The sequence below is a fragment of the Dreissena polymorpha genome, chromosome 9 (genome assembly GCF_020536995.1).
Source record: "Dreissena polymorpha isolate Duluth1 chromosome 9, UMN_Dpol_1.0, whole genome shotgun sequence".
In the NCBI taxonomy this organism is placed as follows: domain Eukaryota; kingdom Metazoa; phylum Mollusca; class Bivalvia; order Myida; family Dreissenidae; genus Dreissena; species Dreissena polymorpha.
The window spans coordinates 30,488,953-30,507,956 of NC_068363.1; the positions used below are offsets into that span (position 1 = coordinate 30,488,953).

At 35.1% G+C, this 19,004-nt stretch overlaps 2 protein-coding genes across 2 annotated transcripts in view; both read right to left on the bottom strand.

The window, feature by feature from the left end:
* LOC127845106 (uncharacterized) overlaps window positions 1-10,181 on the bottom strand; it is a 271,505-nt gene extending 261,324 nt beyond the window's left edge. Inside the window, exon 1 of the mRNA XM_052375813.1 lies at window positions 8,559-10,181. Within this exon, the coding sequence (XP_052231773.1) occupies window positions 8,742-9,986 (1,245 nt within the window). The 5' untranslated portion in view covers window positions 9,987-10,181 and the 3' untranslated portion in view covers window positions 8,559-8,741. The remainder of the gene's footprint in view (window positions 1-8,558) is intronic.
* The window catches only part of LOC127845933 (uncharacterized), a 165,771-nt gene that overhangs the window by 134,128 nt on the left and 12,639 nt on the right, over window positions 1-19,004 (bottom strand). The gene's annotated exons all lie outside the window — the stretch shown is intronic.

Sequence of the window (19,004 nt, forward strand, 5' to 3'; positions counted from 1 at the left end):
GCTAAATAAAAATTAGAGTTTGATATAGATAATTCTGGGACAATGCTACATATATATATCTAACAGAATGTGTCCTGCATTTAGAAAGTGACTTCATATAAACATACTTGAGCTGTGATTTGGAAAAATATGGATTCAATACATGTGCGTATAGGATTGTCCCAGATGAGTCTATGAAGTCTACAAGCGCTAATAAGGGACGACAGTTTCTCTTGCTTTTATTATGTATTCAATACATGTGCGTATAGATGAATCTATGAAGTCTACAAGCGCTAATAAGGGACGACAGTTTCTCTTGCTTTTATTATGTATTCAATACATGTGCATATAGGATTGTCCCAGATGAGTGTATGAAGTCTACAAGCACTAATAAGGGACGACAGTTTCTCTTGCTTTTATTATGTATTCAATACATGTGCGTATGGGATTGTCCCAGATGAGTTTATAAAGTCTACAAGCGCTAATAAGGGACGACAGTTTCTCTTGCTTTTATTAAATTTCAGTCTTCAGAAGTAAATTAGGGGCCATTCGTTATAGGTCAATATTTATGCATCTAAAACTTGAGAATAAGCAGCAACATTTTATGTTATTTGATCAATTACTTATGATTGGATTGAGATAATGTGCTGAAGATTTGTGGAAGTGTATACCCAGCTTACATACCATTTCAAGCCAGTTGGGTTAAAGTCTATGTCACTATTATTAAAATTAGACAATCTACACTCAGTAACACCGCTTTTATATTAGGGTATTGTTCCTAAATTGTATGAATTGTTAGCTCACCGCTTTAATATTAGGGTATTGTTCCTAAATTGTATGAATTGTTAGCTCACCGCTTTTATATTAGGGTATTGTTCCTAAATTGTATGAATTGTTAGCTCACCGCTTTTATATTAGGGTATTGTTCCTAAATTGTATGAATTGTTAGCTCACCGCTTTTATATTAGGGTATTGTTCCTAAATTGTATGAATTGTTAGCTCACCGCTTTTATATTAGGGTATTGTTCCTAAATTGTATGAATTGTTAGCTCACCGCTTTAATATTAGGGTATTGTTCCTAAATTGTATGAATTGTAAGCTCACCGCTTTTATATTAGGGTATTGTTCCTAAATTGTATGAATTGTTAGCTTACGTGTAGATCTAGCTTGGGAAAACTAGATACAAGTCAAAGTCACTGTAAGTTAATTAAAAAATTCCGCTTACATTACTTAAATTGTATGAAGAATTTCCGCTGTTTTGTGTAGGTGTAAGTAGATTCCACGCAGTCTAAGGTGATGTAAGCGTGTATTTCAATCCCTCTGACACCTTACATGTAAAACAGAATTAGTTTGCATTATATTTAATTGAGTCTTATAATGTCAACATATTGTTCCTACTGAAAATGTTTGTAAGGACAGTGTAAATTGCAAAATATTGTTACTTGTCTTTTATTCAAGAAAATACTGTGGGTATACCAGGTACACTACTTTATGTATGGACCCACCTTTTTTTCTTCTTGATCTCGACTGCTCAGTATACATGTTTTCATTATACTTATACTGTCTTGAACAAGTTTAGGTTACAGCTAATTTCATTAAAAAAAATTGCCACATATTAATGCATAGTTTATTATGTAACATGAAACTTTTATGTGTGTCATAAAATACAACAGTGTACGAAACCAATTTGCCAAAACACTATTTAATTTTAATTTCTAAATCTTGTAATATATAAATGTATGTCTTTTGTGACACTATATTATGTTGGCAATGTATGCTTATTAGTTTCTATTAAATGCAAATGTTATTGTTTATTTAAATTAAGACTAATAATAAATAATGTAAACAATTTAATTTTTTGATATTATTTGGATTGACCATTTTTCAAGTATTTGTAAATATTCCTAAAAGCTTTTTTTGTATTATTATTTACTAACATTGTTTGATGTTTCTTATAGGCACATTTATTTATTTCGAACTTTCTCCTTCGGTATTCTAACCAGGTCCAAGCAGGTAATGTTCATATCTTTAAAACACATCATTCACAACAAACATCATCCTAATATATACATTCACAATAATACTGTGTCATTTTCATCATGGATAGCATACGCCTTGCGGTCTTCAATATAAAATTTTAGTATCTGCAATTTCTATTTATTGGTTGCTCTCCCTTGTCGTAAAACACGTGTATATCGAATTGTATTAATACATATTTTTATGAACACATTTTTAAAGGTTGCCTGTAATATATAAAGGATATTTGTTGGATTCGATGGGATATCGATTTTATTATGCCCCCCTTCAAAGAAGAGGGGGTATATTGTTTTGCACATGTCGGTCCGTATGTCAGTCCGTATGCCCGTATGTCCGTCCACAAGATGGTTTCCGGATGATAACTCAAGAACGCTTAGTCCTAGGATCATGAAACTTCATAGGTACATTGATCATGACTCGCAGATGACCCCTATTAATTTTGAGGTCACTAGGTCAAAGGTAAAGGTTACGGTGACCCGAAATAGTAACATCATTTACATGGTTTCCGGATGATAACTCAAAAACGCTTATGCCTAGGATCATGAAACTTCATGGATACATTGATCATGACTCGCAGATGACCCCTATTGATTTTCAGGTCACTACGTCAAAGGTCAAGGTCACGGTGACCCAAAATAATAAAATGGTTTAGGGATGATAACTCAAGAACGCTTATGCCTAGGATCATGAAACTTCATAGGTACATTGATCGTGACTAGCAGATGACTCCTATTGATTTTCAGGTTACTAGGTCAAAGGTCACGGTGACCTGAAATAGTAAAATGGTTCCTGGATGATAACTCAAGAGTGTTTATGCCTAGGATCATGAAACTTCATAGGTACATTGATCATGACTCGCAGATGACCCCTATTAATTTTCAGGTCACTAGGTCAAAGGTCAAGGTCACGGTGACTCAACTTAGAAAAATGGTTTCCGGATAATAACTCAAGAATGCTTATGCCTAGGATCATGAAACTTCATAGGTATATTGATCATGACTCGCAAATGACCCCTAATGATTTTCAGGTCACTAGGTCAAAGGTCAAGGTCAAATTGCAAAAAAACGTATTAACACAATGGCTTCCACTACAACTGACAGCCCATATGGGGAGCATGCATGTTTTACAAACAGCCCTTGTTTAACAAGTGATCATATAAAATAATATGTTCACGAGTGGCGCAACCAAAAATATATTTTCTATGATCACGAGGGAATTAAAATCGATATTCCATCGAATCCAACAAATGTTATTTTTAGCTCATCTATTTTTTGAAAAAAAATTATGAGCTATTGTCATCACCTTGGCGTCGGCGTCGGCGTCTGCGTCGGCGTCGGCGTCCGGTTAAGTTTTACGTTTAGGTCCACTTTTCTCAGAAAGTATCAATGCTATTGCATTCAAACTTGGTACACTTACTTACTATCATGAGGGGACTGGGCAGGCAAAGTTAGATAACTCTGGCATGCATTTTGACTGAATTATGTGCCCTTTTTATACTTAGAAAATTGAAAAGTTTGGTTAAGTTTTGCGTTTAGGTCCACTTTTTTCAGAAAGTATCAATGCTATTGCATTCAAACTTGGTACACTTACTTACTATCATGAGGGGACTGGGCAGGCAAAGTTAGATAACTCTGGCGTGCATTTTGACAGAATTATGTGCCCTTTTTATACTTAGAAAATTGAAAATTTTGGTTAAGTTTTGTGTTTAGGTCGATTTTATTCCTTAAGTATCAAAGCTATTGCTTTCATACTTGCAACACTTACTAACTATCATAAGGGGACTGTGCAGGCAAAGTAATGTAACTCTGACTGGCATTTTGAGAGAATTATGTGCCCTTTTTATACTTAGAAAATTGAAAATTTGGTTATGTTTTGTGTTTAGGTCCACTTTATTCCTACAGTATCAAAGCTATTGCTTTCATACTTGCAACACTTATTAACTATCGTAAGGGGACTGTGCAGGCAAAGTTATGTAGCTCTGACTGGCATTTGAACGGAATTATGGGCCCTTTATACTTAGAAAATTTAAAGTTTGGTTAAGTTTTGTGTTTTGGTCCACTTTACCCCTAAAGTATCATAGATATTGCTTTCATACTTGGAACACTCGCAAACTATCATAAGGGTACAGTAAAGGGGCAGTTTGCATAACTCTGGATGTCATTTTTACGGAATTATGGCCCTTTTTTGACTTAGTAACTTTGAATATATGGTTAAATTTTGTGTTTCGATCCACTTTACTTCTAAAGTATCAAGGCTATTGCTTTCAAACTTCAAATACTTTCATGCTATCATGAGGTTACTGTACCTGGCAAGTTGAATTTTACCTTGACCTTTGAATGACCTTGACTCTCAAGGTCAAATTATTAAATTTTGCTAAAATTGCCATAACTTCTTTATTTATGATTAGATTTGATTGATACTTTGACAAAACAACTCTTACCTGACATACCACAATAAACTCCACCCAAACCATCGCCCGTGCCCCCCCCCCACTCCCCCCCCCCCCCCGAATCCCCCCCCTATTTTTTTATTTTTTTTAATTTTTAGCTCATCTATTTTTTGAAAAAAAAATATGAGCTATTGTCATCACCTTGGCGTCGGCGTCGGCGTTGGCGTTGGCGTTGGCGTCGGCGTCCGGTTAAGTTTTGCGTTTAGGTCCACTTTTCTCAGAAAGTATCAATGCTATTGCATTCAAACTTGGTACACTTACTTACTATCATGAGGGGACTGGGCAGGCAAAGTTAGATAACTCTGGCGTGCATTTTGACAGAATTATGTGCCCTTTTTATACTTAAAAAATTGAAAATTTTGGTTAAGTTTTGCGTTTAGTTCCACTTTTCTCAGTAAGTATCAATGCTATTGCATTCAAACTTGGAACACTTACTTACTATCATGAGGGGACTGGGCAGGCAAAGTTAGATAACTCTGGCATGCATTTTGACAGAATTATGTGCCCTTTTTATACTTAGAAAATTGACAATTTTGGTTAAGTTTTGTGTTTAGGTCCATTTTATTCCTTAAGCATCAAAGCTATTGCTTTCATACTTGCAACACTTACTAACTATCATAAGGGGACTGTGCAGGCAAAGTAATGTAACTCTGACTGGCATTTTGACAGAATTATGTGCCCTTTTTATACTTAGAAAATTGAAAATTTGATTAAGTTTTGTGTTTAGGTCCACTTTATTCCTACAGTATCAAAGCTATTGCTTTCATACTTGCAAGATTTATGAACTATCATAAGGGGACGGTGCAGGCAAAGTTATGTAACTCTGACTGGCATTTGGACGGAATTATGGGCCCTTTATACTTAGAAAATTGAAAATTTGGTTAAGATTTATGTTTTGGTCCACTTAACCCCTAAAGTATCATAGATATTGCTTTCATACTTGGAACACTCACAAACTATCATAAGGGTACAGTAAAAGGACAAGTTGCATAACTCTGGTTGTCATTGTTACGGAATTATGGCCCTTTTTTGACTTAGTAACTCTTAATATATGGTTAAATTTTGTGTTTCGATCCACTCGAAGTATCAAGGCTATTGCTTTCAAACTTCAAATACTTACATGCTATCATGAGGTTACTGTACCTGGCAACTTGAATTTTACTTTGACCTTTGAATGACCTTGACTCTCAAGGTCAAATTATTAAATTTTGCTAAAATTGCCATAACTTCTTTATTTATGATTAGATTTGATTGATACTTTGATGAAACTACTCTTACCTGACATACCACAATAGACTTCACCCAAACCATCCCCCGTGCCCTCCCCCCCCTCTCCCCTCCCCCCCCCTAATTTTTTTTTTTTTTTTTTTTTTTTTAAGATCATCTCACAAATGTCCACCACACCCTCACACTATACCCCCCACCCCCCCCACCCCCACCCCCCCCCCAATTTTTTTTTTTGATTTTTTTTTTTTTTTTTTTTTTAAGATCATCTCACAAATTATCACCACACCCTCACACTATACCCCCCCCCATTTTTTTTTTTAAACGGTTATGTTTGAAATACCGTCCAACCATCGCACCCAAACCCCCCCCCCCCCACCCCCGATTTTTTTTTTTTTTTTTTTTTTTTCGCTTTTTTGGAAGATAATGTAATAAATGTCCACAACCCCACACTATACACCCCTCTTCACTCCACTCCTCCCTCCTTTGTGATTGAAAATGAGAGTCCCTTCACCTTTAAAAAGAGAATAGATGAGCGGTCTGCACCCGCAAGGCGGTGCTCTTGTTATTTTATGCTTTTTTACCATTTATTTACATTGTAAAAGAGTCTGACTGGATAGTGTCGCTGGATTTATGACGTCATTTTGTCAAAAAAATGATGTCATTGCACAGTAAAACAGTGAAAAATATTGATATTTTTCACTGTTAATTTTCACTGTTCGAAACAGTAGAGTACCAGTTTTATTTCAATGATAAACCACCGGAAAGCATAAAAGAAAAACAATTATTGAATACTCCTCGTTTAATCGTCATCTTAATCAGCAGCAGCATTATCATCCTCATCCTCATCTCAATCATTATCATCATTATCATCATCTGTATCCTCATCCTTATCATCCTCATCAGCAGCAGCGACATCATTTCATCATCATCAGCAGCGGTAGCTGCAGCATTATCATCAGCAGCATGATCATCATCACCACCACCATCATCACCACCACCATCATCACGACAACTACCACCACCATCATTATCATCATCATCCTTATCCTTTTCTTCGCTGTCGTCGTATTTATCGTCGACGCCGTTTTCGTCGTCGTTCGAATCATCATCAGCATCGGTATCAGAAGCAGAAACCACATCAGCAATTACAACAGCAACAGCATCTTTCAGCATCATCGTCAGTGAAACATCAACTTAATCACGCTAAGAGTTATTATTGTTAATAACAAAGTCAACGTCAACAATACTATTTTTATACCCTCACAAACGAAGTTTAGGGCTGTATACAGGAGTGACCTTGTTGGTCGGTCGGTAGGTCTGTCTGTCGGGCGGTCGTTCCGGATTAAGTGCCCGCTCTCTAATTCGAGTTATTTTCATCCGATCTTCACCAAACTTGGTCAGATGATGTATCTAGACGATGTCTAGGTCAAATACGAAAATGGGTCATGCCGGGTTAAAAATGAGGCCACGGGGTCACTTAGTGCGTTTTAAACATTGAGCATGGTGTCCGCTCTCTAATTCAAGTAGTTTTCATCAGAGCTTTACCAAACTTGGTCAGAAGTTGTATATAGATGATGTTTAGACCAAGTTCGAACATGGGCTTTGCAGGGTCAAAAACTAGGTCACGGGGTCACTTAGTTCGTTTTATACATTCAGAATGTTGCCCGCTCTCTAATTCGAGTAGTTTTCATCAGAGCTTCATCAAACTTGGTCAGAAGTTGTATCCAGATGATGTTTAGACCAAGTTCGAACATGGGTCATGGCAGGTCAAAAGCTAAGTCACGGGGGTCACTTAGTGCGTTTTTAACATTGAGCATGGTGTCCGCTCTCTAATTCAAGTAGTTTTCATCCGATATTCACCAAACTTGGTCAGATGTTGTATCTAGATGATGTCTGGGTCAAGTTTGAATATGGGTCATGACGGGTCAAAAACTAGGTCGCTGGGTCACTTAGTAAGTTTAACACATTAACCATGGTGTCTGCTTTTTAATTCAAGTAGTTTTCATCCGATCTTCACCAGACATGTTTATTTTTATTTTAACCAATGACGATACTCATTTTACAATCAATGTAAAAGCAACACACGTTAAACAATTGAGTAATCCGAAACCGCCGCTACTGGTTAATATTAATAAATTAGACATGTACATTTATAAAACTACATTAATTGAGAGCATAGAACTACGGACAAATGTTATTTTTATTATAAAAATATTTTTGTCTTACATCTGAAAACAAAGCTCTATCAATATCGATGTTTAAAGGGTACTATTTTTTAAAATGATCATCATGACAGGCACTATGCATACAATGCATATAAAACATATTAATATGATACATTTGAACACATCAAGCCGTTTGAATTATATATTTTTTAAAGAAGAAATATAAATCTTGTATATTTAATATTTAAAGGTGAAGTCAAATGCGTTGACAATTATGTGAACATGTACATGCTTAAAAGCGCACTAATAAAATTGTATCAACATGTTCCAAGTTGTATAAGTCATTAAAACAAAGGCATACATTGAATTTAAACTTATACAATAACATTGACACAAAGCATAAACGTCATATCTGTCTACAGTTTTATTTCGTTTAGTAGTTTGTCACTTGCTCGGTAGCAAAAATAAACATTATGTTGTTCACTGATTTTAATCTCAAGGCATTAACGACTTAGGAGCCGTATTTACACAATTGTGTTGATTTTAATAATTACTACATATAAGAGAAAAGCTCCGGCGAAATATCTCTTTTAACATTGAGATGAGCATATGTATATAGTGTTGTGAATGCATGTCAACATTCATTAGACTAAGACCGTTTTGATAAGATAATGTGTTTCTACCATATTTTCTTGTAACACCTATCGTCGAAAAGTCAACAACACATTAAGCTAGTATATGTTATAGCTCAATTTCATGTATAGAGAAACAACATAAAAAAGTATTATACGCCACATGTCAAAACAGTTTCAGTTGTTACAATATAAATTTAAAATACAACCAGGTTCATATTAATATAGCATCCATAAAAAACAAACACTAATTTAAGACAGTGAGCCTGGACTTATCTCAATGAGTATTGAAATTCGATTGATTATGTAACGATCGATATATTTAGCAAATCTTTTATAAACATCATCTTCAAGGATATTACTAGCAGCGTCATCAACATCACCAATGTCACGTACAGACATGGCATAACCGGCAGAATCAGGCAATTCATATATTCGGAATCGTTTCACTGCAACATTCTTCCGTGCAGCAAGTTCCTGTTGAAATGGAATGTATTCCTGAACTGGGATTCGTTCTGGGGGATCAATACTAGAAGCACAACCAAATTCTAGCTTAATCCCAATTGAATGAGTATATATAGCCAGTGAGTCCACCAGTTCGCGCACTTTGGATGGAAGCATTGTGTCAGAGTAGATATTTAAATGCTTCAATGATTGAGGTACCTGCAGTGCGATGTATGTATGGACATGTAGTGTTAACGTTTCCAGCTGTGTTAGTGATGACAGCGACTGAGAAAACGTTTCCGCATGCTTCACATCAATACCGGAAGATTTACGCACGCCACTCAGACTCAAACTCTTGATATTCTGACCATGGAGAGCCTCCCAGAGACCAGGACTCTCATGCTCCACGTCAATACTAAGTGTTTCTAGATGTGTGAGCGATGCAAGTGTCTTTGACAACGACATTGAATGCGTCACGTCAATTCCAGTAGGAATCCATAAGCCACTCAGACTCAGACTCTTAATATTCAGACCATGTACAGCCTCCCACAGACCTGGATTATCACACTCCATCTCAATACAAAGAGTGTCCAGCTGTGTGAGCGATGATAGTGACAAGGACATCAACTCTTTATGCAAACCTCCCCACTCCATAGTCTTCAGACTCAGTCTCTTTATATTCAGACAATGGATACCTCTCCATAGACCACGGCTGTCTGGATCTAACGTAATTCTAAGCGTTTCTAGCTGTGTGAGCGATGCTAGTGACTGATACAACGACTCTGCTTGCAAATCTTTACATTTACCATTCGGACTCAGACTCAGTCTCAGACTCTTGATATTCAGACCATGGAGAGCCTTCCAAGGACAACTACTTTCTGCAAACACACTAACATTAAGAGTTTCTAGACGTGTGAGAGATGAAAGTGACTTAGACAACGACTCTGTACGCAAATCGGTCCACTGAATCCAAAATAGACGCAGACTCAGAGTCTTGATATTCAAAGTATGGAGAACCTCCCACAGACCAATACTGTGCTCCCATACGTCCATATCGAGTGTTTCAAGCTGTGTGAGTGATGATAGTGACTGAGACAACAACTCTGTATGATTTAATTCGAAACCTTTGTTCGCACCTTTAATAGTCAGACTCTTGACACTCAAACCTTTGAGAGCCTCCCACAAACCAGGACAGGCTTCATCCGATTCAATACTAAGTGTTTCCAGCCGTGTAAGCGATAGTAGCAAATGAGACGACTCTTTATACTTTACTCTACACTTGCCATACACACGCAGCTTCTTGATATTAAGGCCATAAAAAGAATCCCAAAAACCAGTAATCTCTTCATCCACATGAATATCAAGTTTTTGCAGCCTCATCAGCGATGATAGTGATTGTGACAAAGACTCTTCATGCAATTCTCCGCTGTTATCATCTATTCTGAGATTAAGATACTTGATATTCAGACCATAAAGGGCTTCCCAAGGACTGTCTTTTTGAACGTGAATGGTTAGCTTTTCCATTTGTGCGAGCGATGATAGCGACTGAGTCAACGACTCTGAATGATTTATCCTTAAACCTTCCCCCTTCCAACCATCCAGTCTCAAACTCTTGATATTCAGACCATGGAGAGCCTTCCACAGACCAGGACTGTCTTTAGGCACATCAATTCTAAGTGTTTCCAGCCTCTTGAGTGATGATAGCAACTGCGTCAACGACTCTGCATGCCACTCTCCCCACTCCTTACTGCTCAGAGTCAGACTCTTGATATTCAGACCATGGAGAGCCTCCCACACACAAGGAGTCAATTCATCCATTTTAATATCTAGTGTTTCCAGCTTTGAGAGCGATGCTATCGTCTGTGAGAACGACTTTTCATGATTCACTCTACAACCGCTATCCCCCCAACCATGCAGACTCAGACTCTTAATACTCAGACCATGCAGAATCTCCCACAGACCGGTATCATTAGTTCGGCTTATTGATATGCTTTTGTTTGGATATACAGTTAAATATATGTATCCAGTCGTGTATGATGTGTTGGCTTCGCCCTCTCCACACGCAGTTAAGTGACAGTCATTTAATGACAGCACACATTTAATATTACAATTTTGTGTCAGCATCATGCTAAGCAGACTGCGTAGCCAGGTACAGGAACATGTGACACGGGTCAATTCAATGTCTTCGATGGAGGGAAGTACAGGTGGAAGCTCTGTGCACTGGGTTGGATCGGCAATATTTAGAATAATGCAGACGGGAAATTCCAATGTGCCCACACTGGCAGAATCTGAAAAAATGATGAATTTTTAGCAATGCTTATACATAGTAAATGTGGTTGCATTTGTTCAATATTGAATAATTAAAACAAAAACAATTTTTTAGTTTCAGAACCCATCCCGTCATAATACATATAAATCAGAAGTATTATTGTAGTGTTGTTTAGCTCAAAATATTCAATACTATAAGTTTTATTTTTTTCGAATGGTTCACTTAAATTATTTCCAACTTGCAAACACGTTTACAATACGTTTGTATGAGTGTTATATTCATACTATGTTGTGTTCCACATTACTTGTCATATGCATGCTGGTATAAATGAAACTTTAAAATCAATCTATAATCAACAATGAATATGCGGTAGGGTGTAAACTAACAATGGCAATGTTCTATCAACTATTGAAAATATACTAGCTCTTATTTAGACACACTCCTTTATCTACATGCATAAATAAATGACAACCCAGACAGCTTGTATTACCAAACACCTCGCATCGGTTATCTCCCGTACATAGTATACCGTTCCTACTGCCATACAAATCAAAATTACTGCAACGAGATAAGATTGGTATAATTAAATGCCAACAATTGAACATATCTACAAACTGCAATAAGGTTGCAAATCTGCTAATTTGCATTAACAATGCTTCGTTCTGTAGGGTAATAGACAAGTGTTTGCAAACGTTTTGCTAGCTCAGTTTAATATTTAACCCATTTATGCCTAGTGGACTCTACCATCCTTCTAAATTGGATTAATTTATTTCCAAAATTAGGGATGTCTAGTATATGTATTTCTATATAAAGAATATTTGTTTACAGAAATTCCATTAAGCAAACAGCGCAGACCTAGATGAGACGCCGCATCATGCGGCGTCTCATCTTGGTGTACGCTGTTTGGCAAGGTATTTTTTCTAGACGCTAGGCATAAATGGTTTAATGTCAATTACATTTATTTGTATGTTTGAATTATTTTTTGCTGAAGTGAAGTTGAATTATATAGCTAACAAATGGGTTTAAACCTTGTGGACCTTTATAATTTATTGTTATTGTGAAATTTCCCTTTGACGGTAAACTTCTCGAGAGTTTCCGGCATAACACTATTTTTCTTGAAACATTTATTATGGCTTCTGAGCTGGATTTTAAGAAATAATATAAAGCGTAGATATTAGTTTGTTAAGAATAGTCATTAAGTAAAGAATACCATATGCAGTTAGCAAAACATGACACATAAAAACAACCAAGTAGTTACACGTTGAACTGTGTTATTAAGTATATAAGACATGTGTAAGATATCACGATACATCGACATGCACTGTTTGACAACAAGAGCATTTTCTAGTTTTCGGTCACAGAATAAAACATGAATAAATTATATAAATGCGTCAGCGAAATAACACAAACGTCGGAGACTCATACTGAAATTACGAAACATTATCGTTAGAAAATGAAGAATTTGATTTCAAATTAAAACGGTACATTGATTATTTAAATTAGTTTTAAAATCACGTTGGAACTATTTCGATTTTAATGCCGAGTATAAAGAATATGACATTTCAAATTACAAAAATTCCCGACACGTTTTCAAACATATTATTGTTTATCAAAATACAACGTACACGGTGCAATTTGAGAAGATTGACAGCAATAAAACTTAATGTTATTAGGCATAATACTTACATTGTTCCTCTGACACTTTGAGCTGTTTAGCTCTTACTTCTCAAAATGTTCTGAATAAGTGTAATGAAGAGTGGCGGTCAAGTTTTTCTAGTTTTTCAACAATCCCGAACAAGTTTCGAACTCAGCTGTCATAAGAACGTAGAATTTGACCGAATGTCATGTAATTTGAAAAACAAATCGGCTTGAGCATCGATAATTTATCACTACAGTCATATGAGGGAAAATGCTCAACCTTCAGTCGGCCATTCGTGTTAAAGATCCGGAAATATATCAACTAAGCTAAGATATCATTAGTCTTAGAAGATATGTTCTGACAGAGTTTAATAAAGACTTAACATAAGGTATGGCCACAAGAGCGTTACCATGGTTTCACTAAGATAATTTAAGCGAAGCTGCCCGCCTCTTAATGAATTCATTTTTCAGGTCACCGGAACACTTTGTTTTTATTAAGCCGATACATCATAACACAAAATGTTCTAGTCAAGCTTCATGATAATTGGACTAAAATACGACTTCTATAGTGTTGAGGCGGTTTCACTATAGCCATACTATAAAAACTGCCAAACCACCGTGCTGTCATGTTTCCTTACGAGCCGCCCACATTAAATAAATATTCGAGCAATTATTAAAACAATGTCTTGACCAGGGGACCGTTTCTTAAAATTACGTACGTTCAAAAATCATGCGTAAGTGCAAAATGTTCAGTTAGTAGCGTTTCTATAAACTTCGTTAAGTTACGTTTACCGTATTTTTGCACGTAATGTTACGTGTGCTCAAAGGCTCACGTAACTCAGTAATTTAGCATAAATATGGCGGCGTATGCACCGATATTTCGGAGAACCGAACGTAGACTACGAAATCTACGAGCGCAACATCATTTTAGTTAATTTAAACCTTTATCTATGTTAAGATCTCTGTAGGGCATGGGAAGATACTGTAACGGAAATCCTGCGTTGATTGTGCATGATCTATTGTGTACGAATGTGGATTGGAGTTCTACTAAAAGAGGAAATTTTACATGTTTGAATCGATTGTTGTTATGATTTGTTCGATTTTCCTTTTGACAATTCATTCAACTTTCGTATTGAACAAGGCTTTATCCATCACAAGACGCCAAGTTGAACTCAACGAATGTGACGTTTGCTTAGTGATAGAATTGATTCATTGTAAACATGGGTAAAAGTATGCTTTTTCTGTAAGAATTATGTATAAGAATTGTATAATCTACGTTTTTGTAAATAGTTGCATTTATATTATACTGCTGTGTCAATGAATGACAATTATACAGTAGTCTGTGCTAATATTAATTCAATTAATTTTAGCACAGATTCAGACATTCCCAAAAGTATTTTAAGTCAACGGGACATCCAGTCCGGTAGTCTTAGATAACTTGCAGGACCGGACTGGGATTCATAGGACCGAAACATCAATGTACAAACATATAGGTGTCTGGGACCGCAGGACCCCAACGGGGATTAAGGGCCGTGTCCCTATTGGGGACACCCCCGTGACCTAGCTTATTGTCCTTTTTTATGTAGTATTTCTAGTTGCAATTTCTGGTGACTACAATGCGAAATATTATCAACCATACCATCCGTATCACCGCATGTGTATAGTCATTCTATAAAAATGTTATCAAGAACGTCGAAAATAAATTAAAATTGACGAATCATACTGTATCCGAATACGACAGTCCGAAAACATGTACATGTTTTGCACATATAATAAAATGTGCTTTATACATATCGTTTGAATGTAGAAAATGTAAATGAGTAACCAGTAACCTAGCAAATATGTAATCAATATATAATTCGGTTAACATATTGCTTTACAATATGCTACTGCAGTGCTTAACATGCTATAAATAGATCACTTAAAATTTCAAGATGGCAGACATTAGCTGCATTAAGCAGAATCGTAAGATTTTTCGGAAAGTAACGAAGAGGTTTCGTCAGTTACCGTTCATTCTTTGCCAGCCGCTTACCAATTAGAAATCGATAAATAAAAGACCGGACTAAATTGGTACCAAGCGAAAATTTTCGGAATGCCCAGGAGTATTTGTTCTCAAATGATCGCACACTGGAACGAATTCTATAAAAATATATCAACTTTTCTTCTTGAATTATTTCCCGGACATTCGGACCGGCAACATAACAATTTCAATCGGACCTGTCATTAAAACGTCGGTCAGGTTCGACGGTCCGACACTTTTGGGAATGTCTGCAGATTACTGTATAATTGTCATTCATTGACACAGCAGTATAATATAAATGCAACTATTTACAAAAACGTTGATTACTGTATACAATTTTTATTGATATGTCGGGAGCTAGTCAACTCGTACCTAAGTCAACTCGTACCTTCGGTCAACTCGTACCCGATTTGGTCAACTCGTACCCGATTTTTGGTCAACTCGTACCCCCACTAGTCAACTCGTACCCGAATTGGTCAACACGTACCCTCCTAAAAATTATTTATATATATCAAAGACGTAAACATGTTTTTGTATATGTTTTTGATATGAATATAGATAAAGGTTATAAAAAAATGTATTTTCTTATAAATGTGAATACGGTTGTCACTTTATTGTTGAATTTGGCACATTTATACAGTTTAAGCAGAATTTCTGCATCAAGATCCATTTCTTTGGAAATAATATCATGCATATATCATTTTGTCAAAACTGCGTAAAATAAAATATACTGTAGAGACTGTGAGATACAACCTGTCGACATGTTAGCTCAGTTGAGTTAGAAAGGTCTTTGTCAGCTCTGGTACAACTTGAAAGTTCCCAGGGTACTCTTATGTATGCTACACTATACCCTGGGTACAGAAAATATACTTAAACATACCCAGGAATACTTAGGCTAAATCTGCTGTTGTTGGTTCTATTTTCAAATTAATAATGTTTCTGTTTACATTCTGTGAAATGGCCTCCGCGATGATATTATCGAAACTCGTACACAAAAAAGCATATTGAGTTAGGTTTTATTCAAAGAGGATTTTGTTTCGTATTCGGAAGTGCGGTTGATGACATCAGATTTTAGGCAGGAATAAAACTCTGTACCAAGGGTATACTGAAGTGTACTTAAGAGTACCCTGGGTACTTTTAAGTAGTACAGGGCCAATAATGACTAATCAAGCTTCAGTTGTTTAAGCACTGCAATTATTAACTGGAAGTAAAGGTCAAGGCTCACACACTTGGCTAACTTTGCGCAATGGTTATTGTAACAACTAAAACTTAAGTTATCTGAATATTAATAATGGCTTATTTTAAAGTAGGTTTGAAAAGTTTTCACTGTTGAAGTAAATTTACTGAAAACATGTATTGATATGTACCAAATATGTCATTTTATACAAAAACTGTCAAAACACTATGACTTTTAAACCAATGAGATTTGTTTTTGGTAAGTTACAGTTGTAAGATGCTCAAAGTTGTATTTTTAACGAGGCTGTTTTCAGAGAGAGAAAACCCAAGCTATTGTCATAGCTAGCTAGTTGTCCAACGTCCGCCCGTCCGCTGTAGACAATGTGCTAAAACCTTAATATTTGGCTCTAAAATCAAAGTGCTTCCACTTTCAACTTTTAAACTTCATATATAATGCACTTTGATGAGTTCTAAATGCCACACCCATTTTGGGTCACTAGGTTATAGGTCAATGTCACTGTGTCCTCTACAAAAAAAAAATTCTGACAAGCTTTCACAGCCCAGCGTGGCACCAGATATGCGGTGCTCTTGTTTATTATCAGATTTCATCGGTAATCAATCATATTAATATCATATTGATGGCAAAACTTTGTTGTTGCTGTATGCTTTACAATCATTTTTTCGGAGTTTTTAGGTTTTTTACAAAGAAATTTTAGAACACAAACCATGGGGACAATACAAAAACATTTCATTTTGTTTTGGTATAATCAACATTCAAAATCTTTAATTTTATTATTATAAATGCAGTTGCCATGAAGAAGAAGTGTCAAATTTTAACTAAGGTCATTGTTAATCTTTACTGTCTGAAATATTTAATTACTAATTTTAAGATTATTTTTAGTTTTCTATAAACCATATGGACACATTAAATGCAGTTTGATTTATATGTTCAAATAAAATTGTTATGTCATAAGAAGTTATTTAGAACCGTTTTTCTTTATAGGTGGTCACACAGATTGACAGAAAACTATCAACAATCATTTTTTTGTCCAATATCTTTGAACACATTTCTTTCTTTCTACTGTGTTTTTGTACATACTGTAATGTCCATTTATACCATTTAAAGTTCTATAATAATGCTGTAAACATTGCAAAACCCACTTTATTTTATCTTACATTGTGAAAAGCAATGCTGCGAATTTTCTCTTTTTTTTACATTCAGTTATTTTATACCATTTTTTTATGGGAAATATTAGAATATGGTTTACTGTCTTTATTATTATAAGTAAATGTATTTTTTTAATGTTTTAAATCCATTAACTTGTACAAATAAATAAGAAACATAAAATAGACAATGTTTGTGTTGTGTAGAGCATTTACTACTATTGCAATCAAATAATTTAAATAATACCATTTTTGTTTCTTCACTTTTAACACCATAGTTATGCATAATATTCACATTAAGTTATTTGTCAAAAACATAACTTATAAGACAATATAAATTCAAAAGAAGTTGTTTGTTTTGCACTAATTAAAGCTTTTTGCGGAAATGTATGCTATCAGTGTATGTGTTCAAAAATCAATTGAATTTTTTTTTAAAGATTTGAACTGAAAAAACCAACAGATTTAACATATTCTCATTATTATGTATCTTTCCCAAACACATGAAGAAACATTTGATTAGCACAATTTTTACTGATTTTTGTTTAAAAATATAATGGAAATTTAATATCAAGTATATGGACACATATTTTTAATAGCATAATTATTAGAAACTTGCAAGAATAAATTGTGTCATCCTGACATGATTCAACCAGTAAAATTTAACTTCATAAAAATAGGAACATTTAAAAATGGTTTGCTTTCACCCTGTGTTTTGTTCATATGTACATTAAGCCAGATGTGTAAAACTTTTCCATGAATTTAAATAAATGCATTAGTTTCCATTAGTGAATGGCATTATGTTAAGTATATTATGAGTGACTGAACTTTTTCACAAATATTTCAGTCATTGTGTTGGTAAAGCATGTAAAGTGATTCAGGTTTACACAAGTGCCCGCTTGTCATACCAATTACCCCATACCAATGACCCAGGATGGATCCCAATTTCTCAAATTTTGTATTTAGAACTAATCACAACTGTGCATACCCTGACATATATTTAACCAATCCATGTTTTTTTTTAAATATTGAACAAAAAATATAATATAATAATATATGTGAAGAAGCATACTTTATGATAATTGCAAATGCCTATTGTCTCAAATTAATAGAAGCATTCATGGACAATGTTAATTTATCACAGAAAAAAGATTCTCATTTTAAATGAATTTATGAGTAAAAATCTGTTGTTGTTTTTATAAAATTATCTAGAAGTGCAACAAGTGAATACAAGCTACAGAGTTTGTTAATTTTTCTAAAACCATACTGTACTACTGTACATTATCATTGATCAGTAAATGAAATTTAAAAAAAAACTACCTTACAGAGGCCATTGCTGATGTTCTTCTCATTAAAGGACATTCCTTTTGTAATTCAGTGACGCACTAAACATAATCAAAGATACCCTTCCAGTAAATTGAATTCCTGTCAGGAAACTCCTTGATTATGTTTCTGTAAATTCAGATGTGTAAGCTACAATACCCATGCCTGTCTTCTCAGTATTATCCATCCATTTTTTTTCCAGTTTGCTCCAGCAATTCCAGTTTGAAATATATCTGACTAACCTTCGTAAAAGATTTGCTTCAGTAAGAGTCATCTCTTCTGTTTTAACAAAGAGCATATCCAGCACAACAAAGAATGGCCACACTTAATTTTAAAAGAATCAAGAGATTGAACTTTTTGTACAGTTGACCCCTTTTTTCATGGCAATTTCGCAAACAAGGGAAAGAACTTTGCTCTTTATAAGGTACTTCTTAAGGATAAATGTATAAATATTTAGTCTACCGAAAGTTTGTTAGACAAAGCA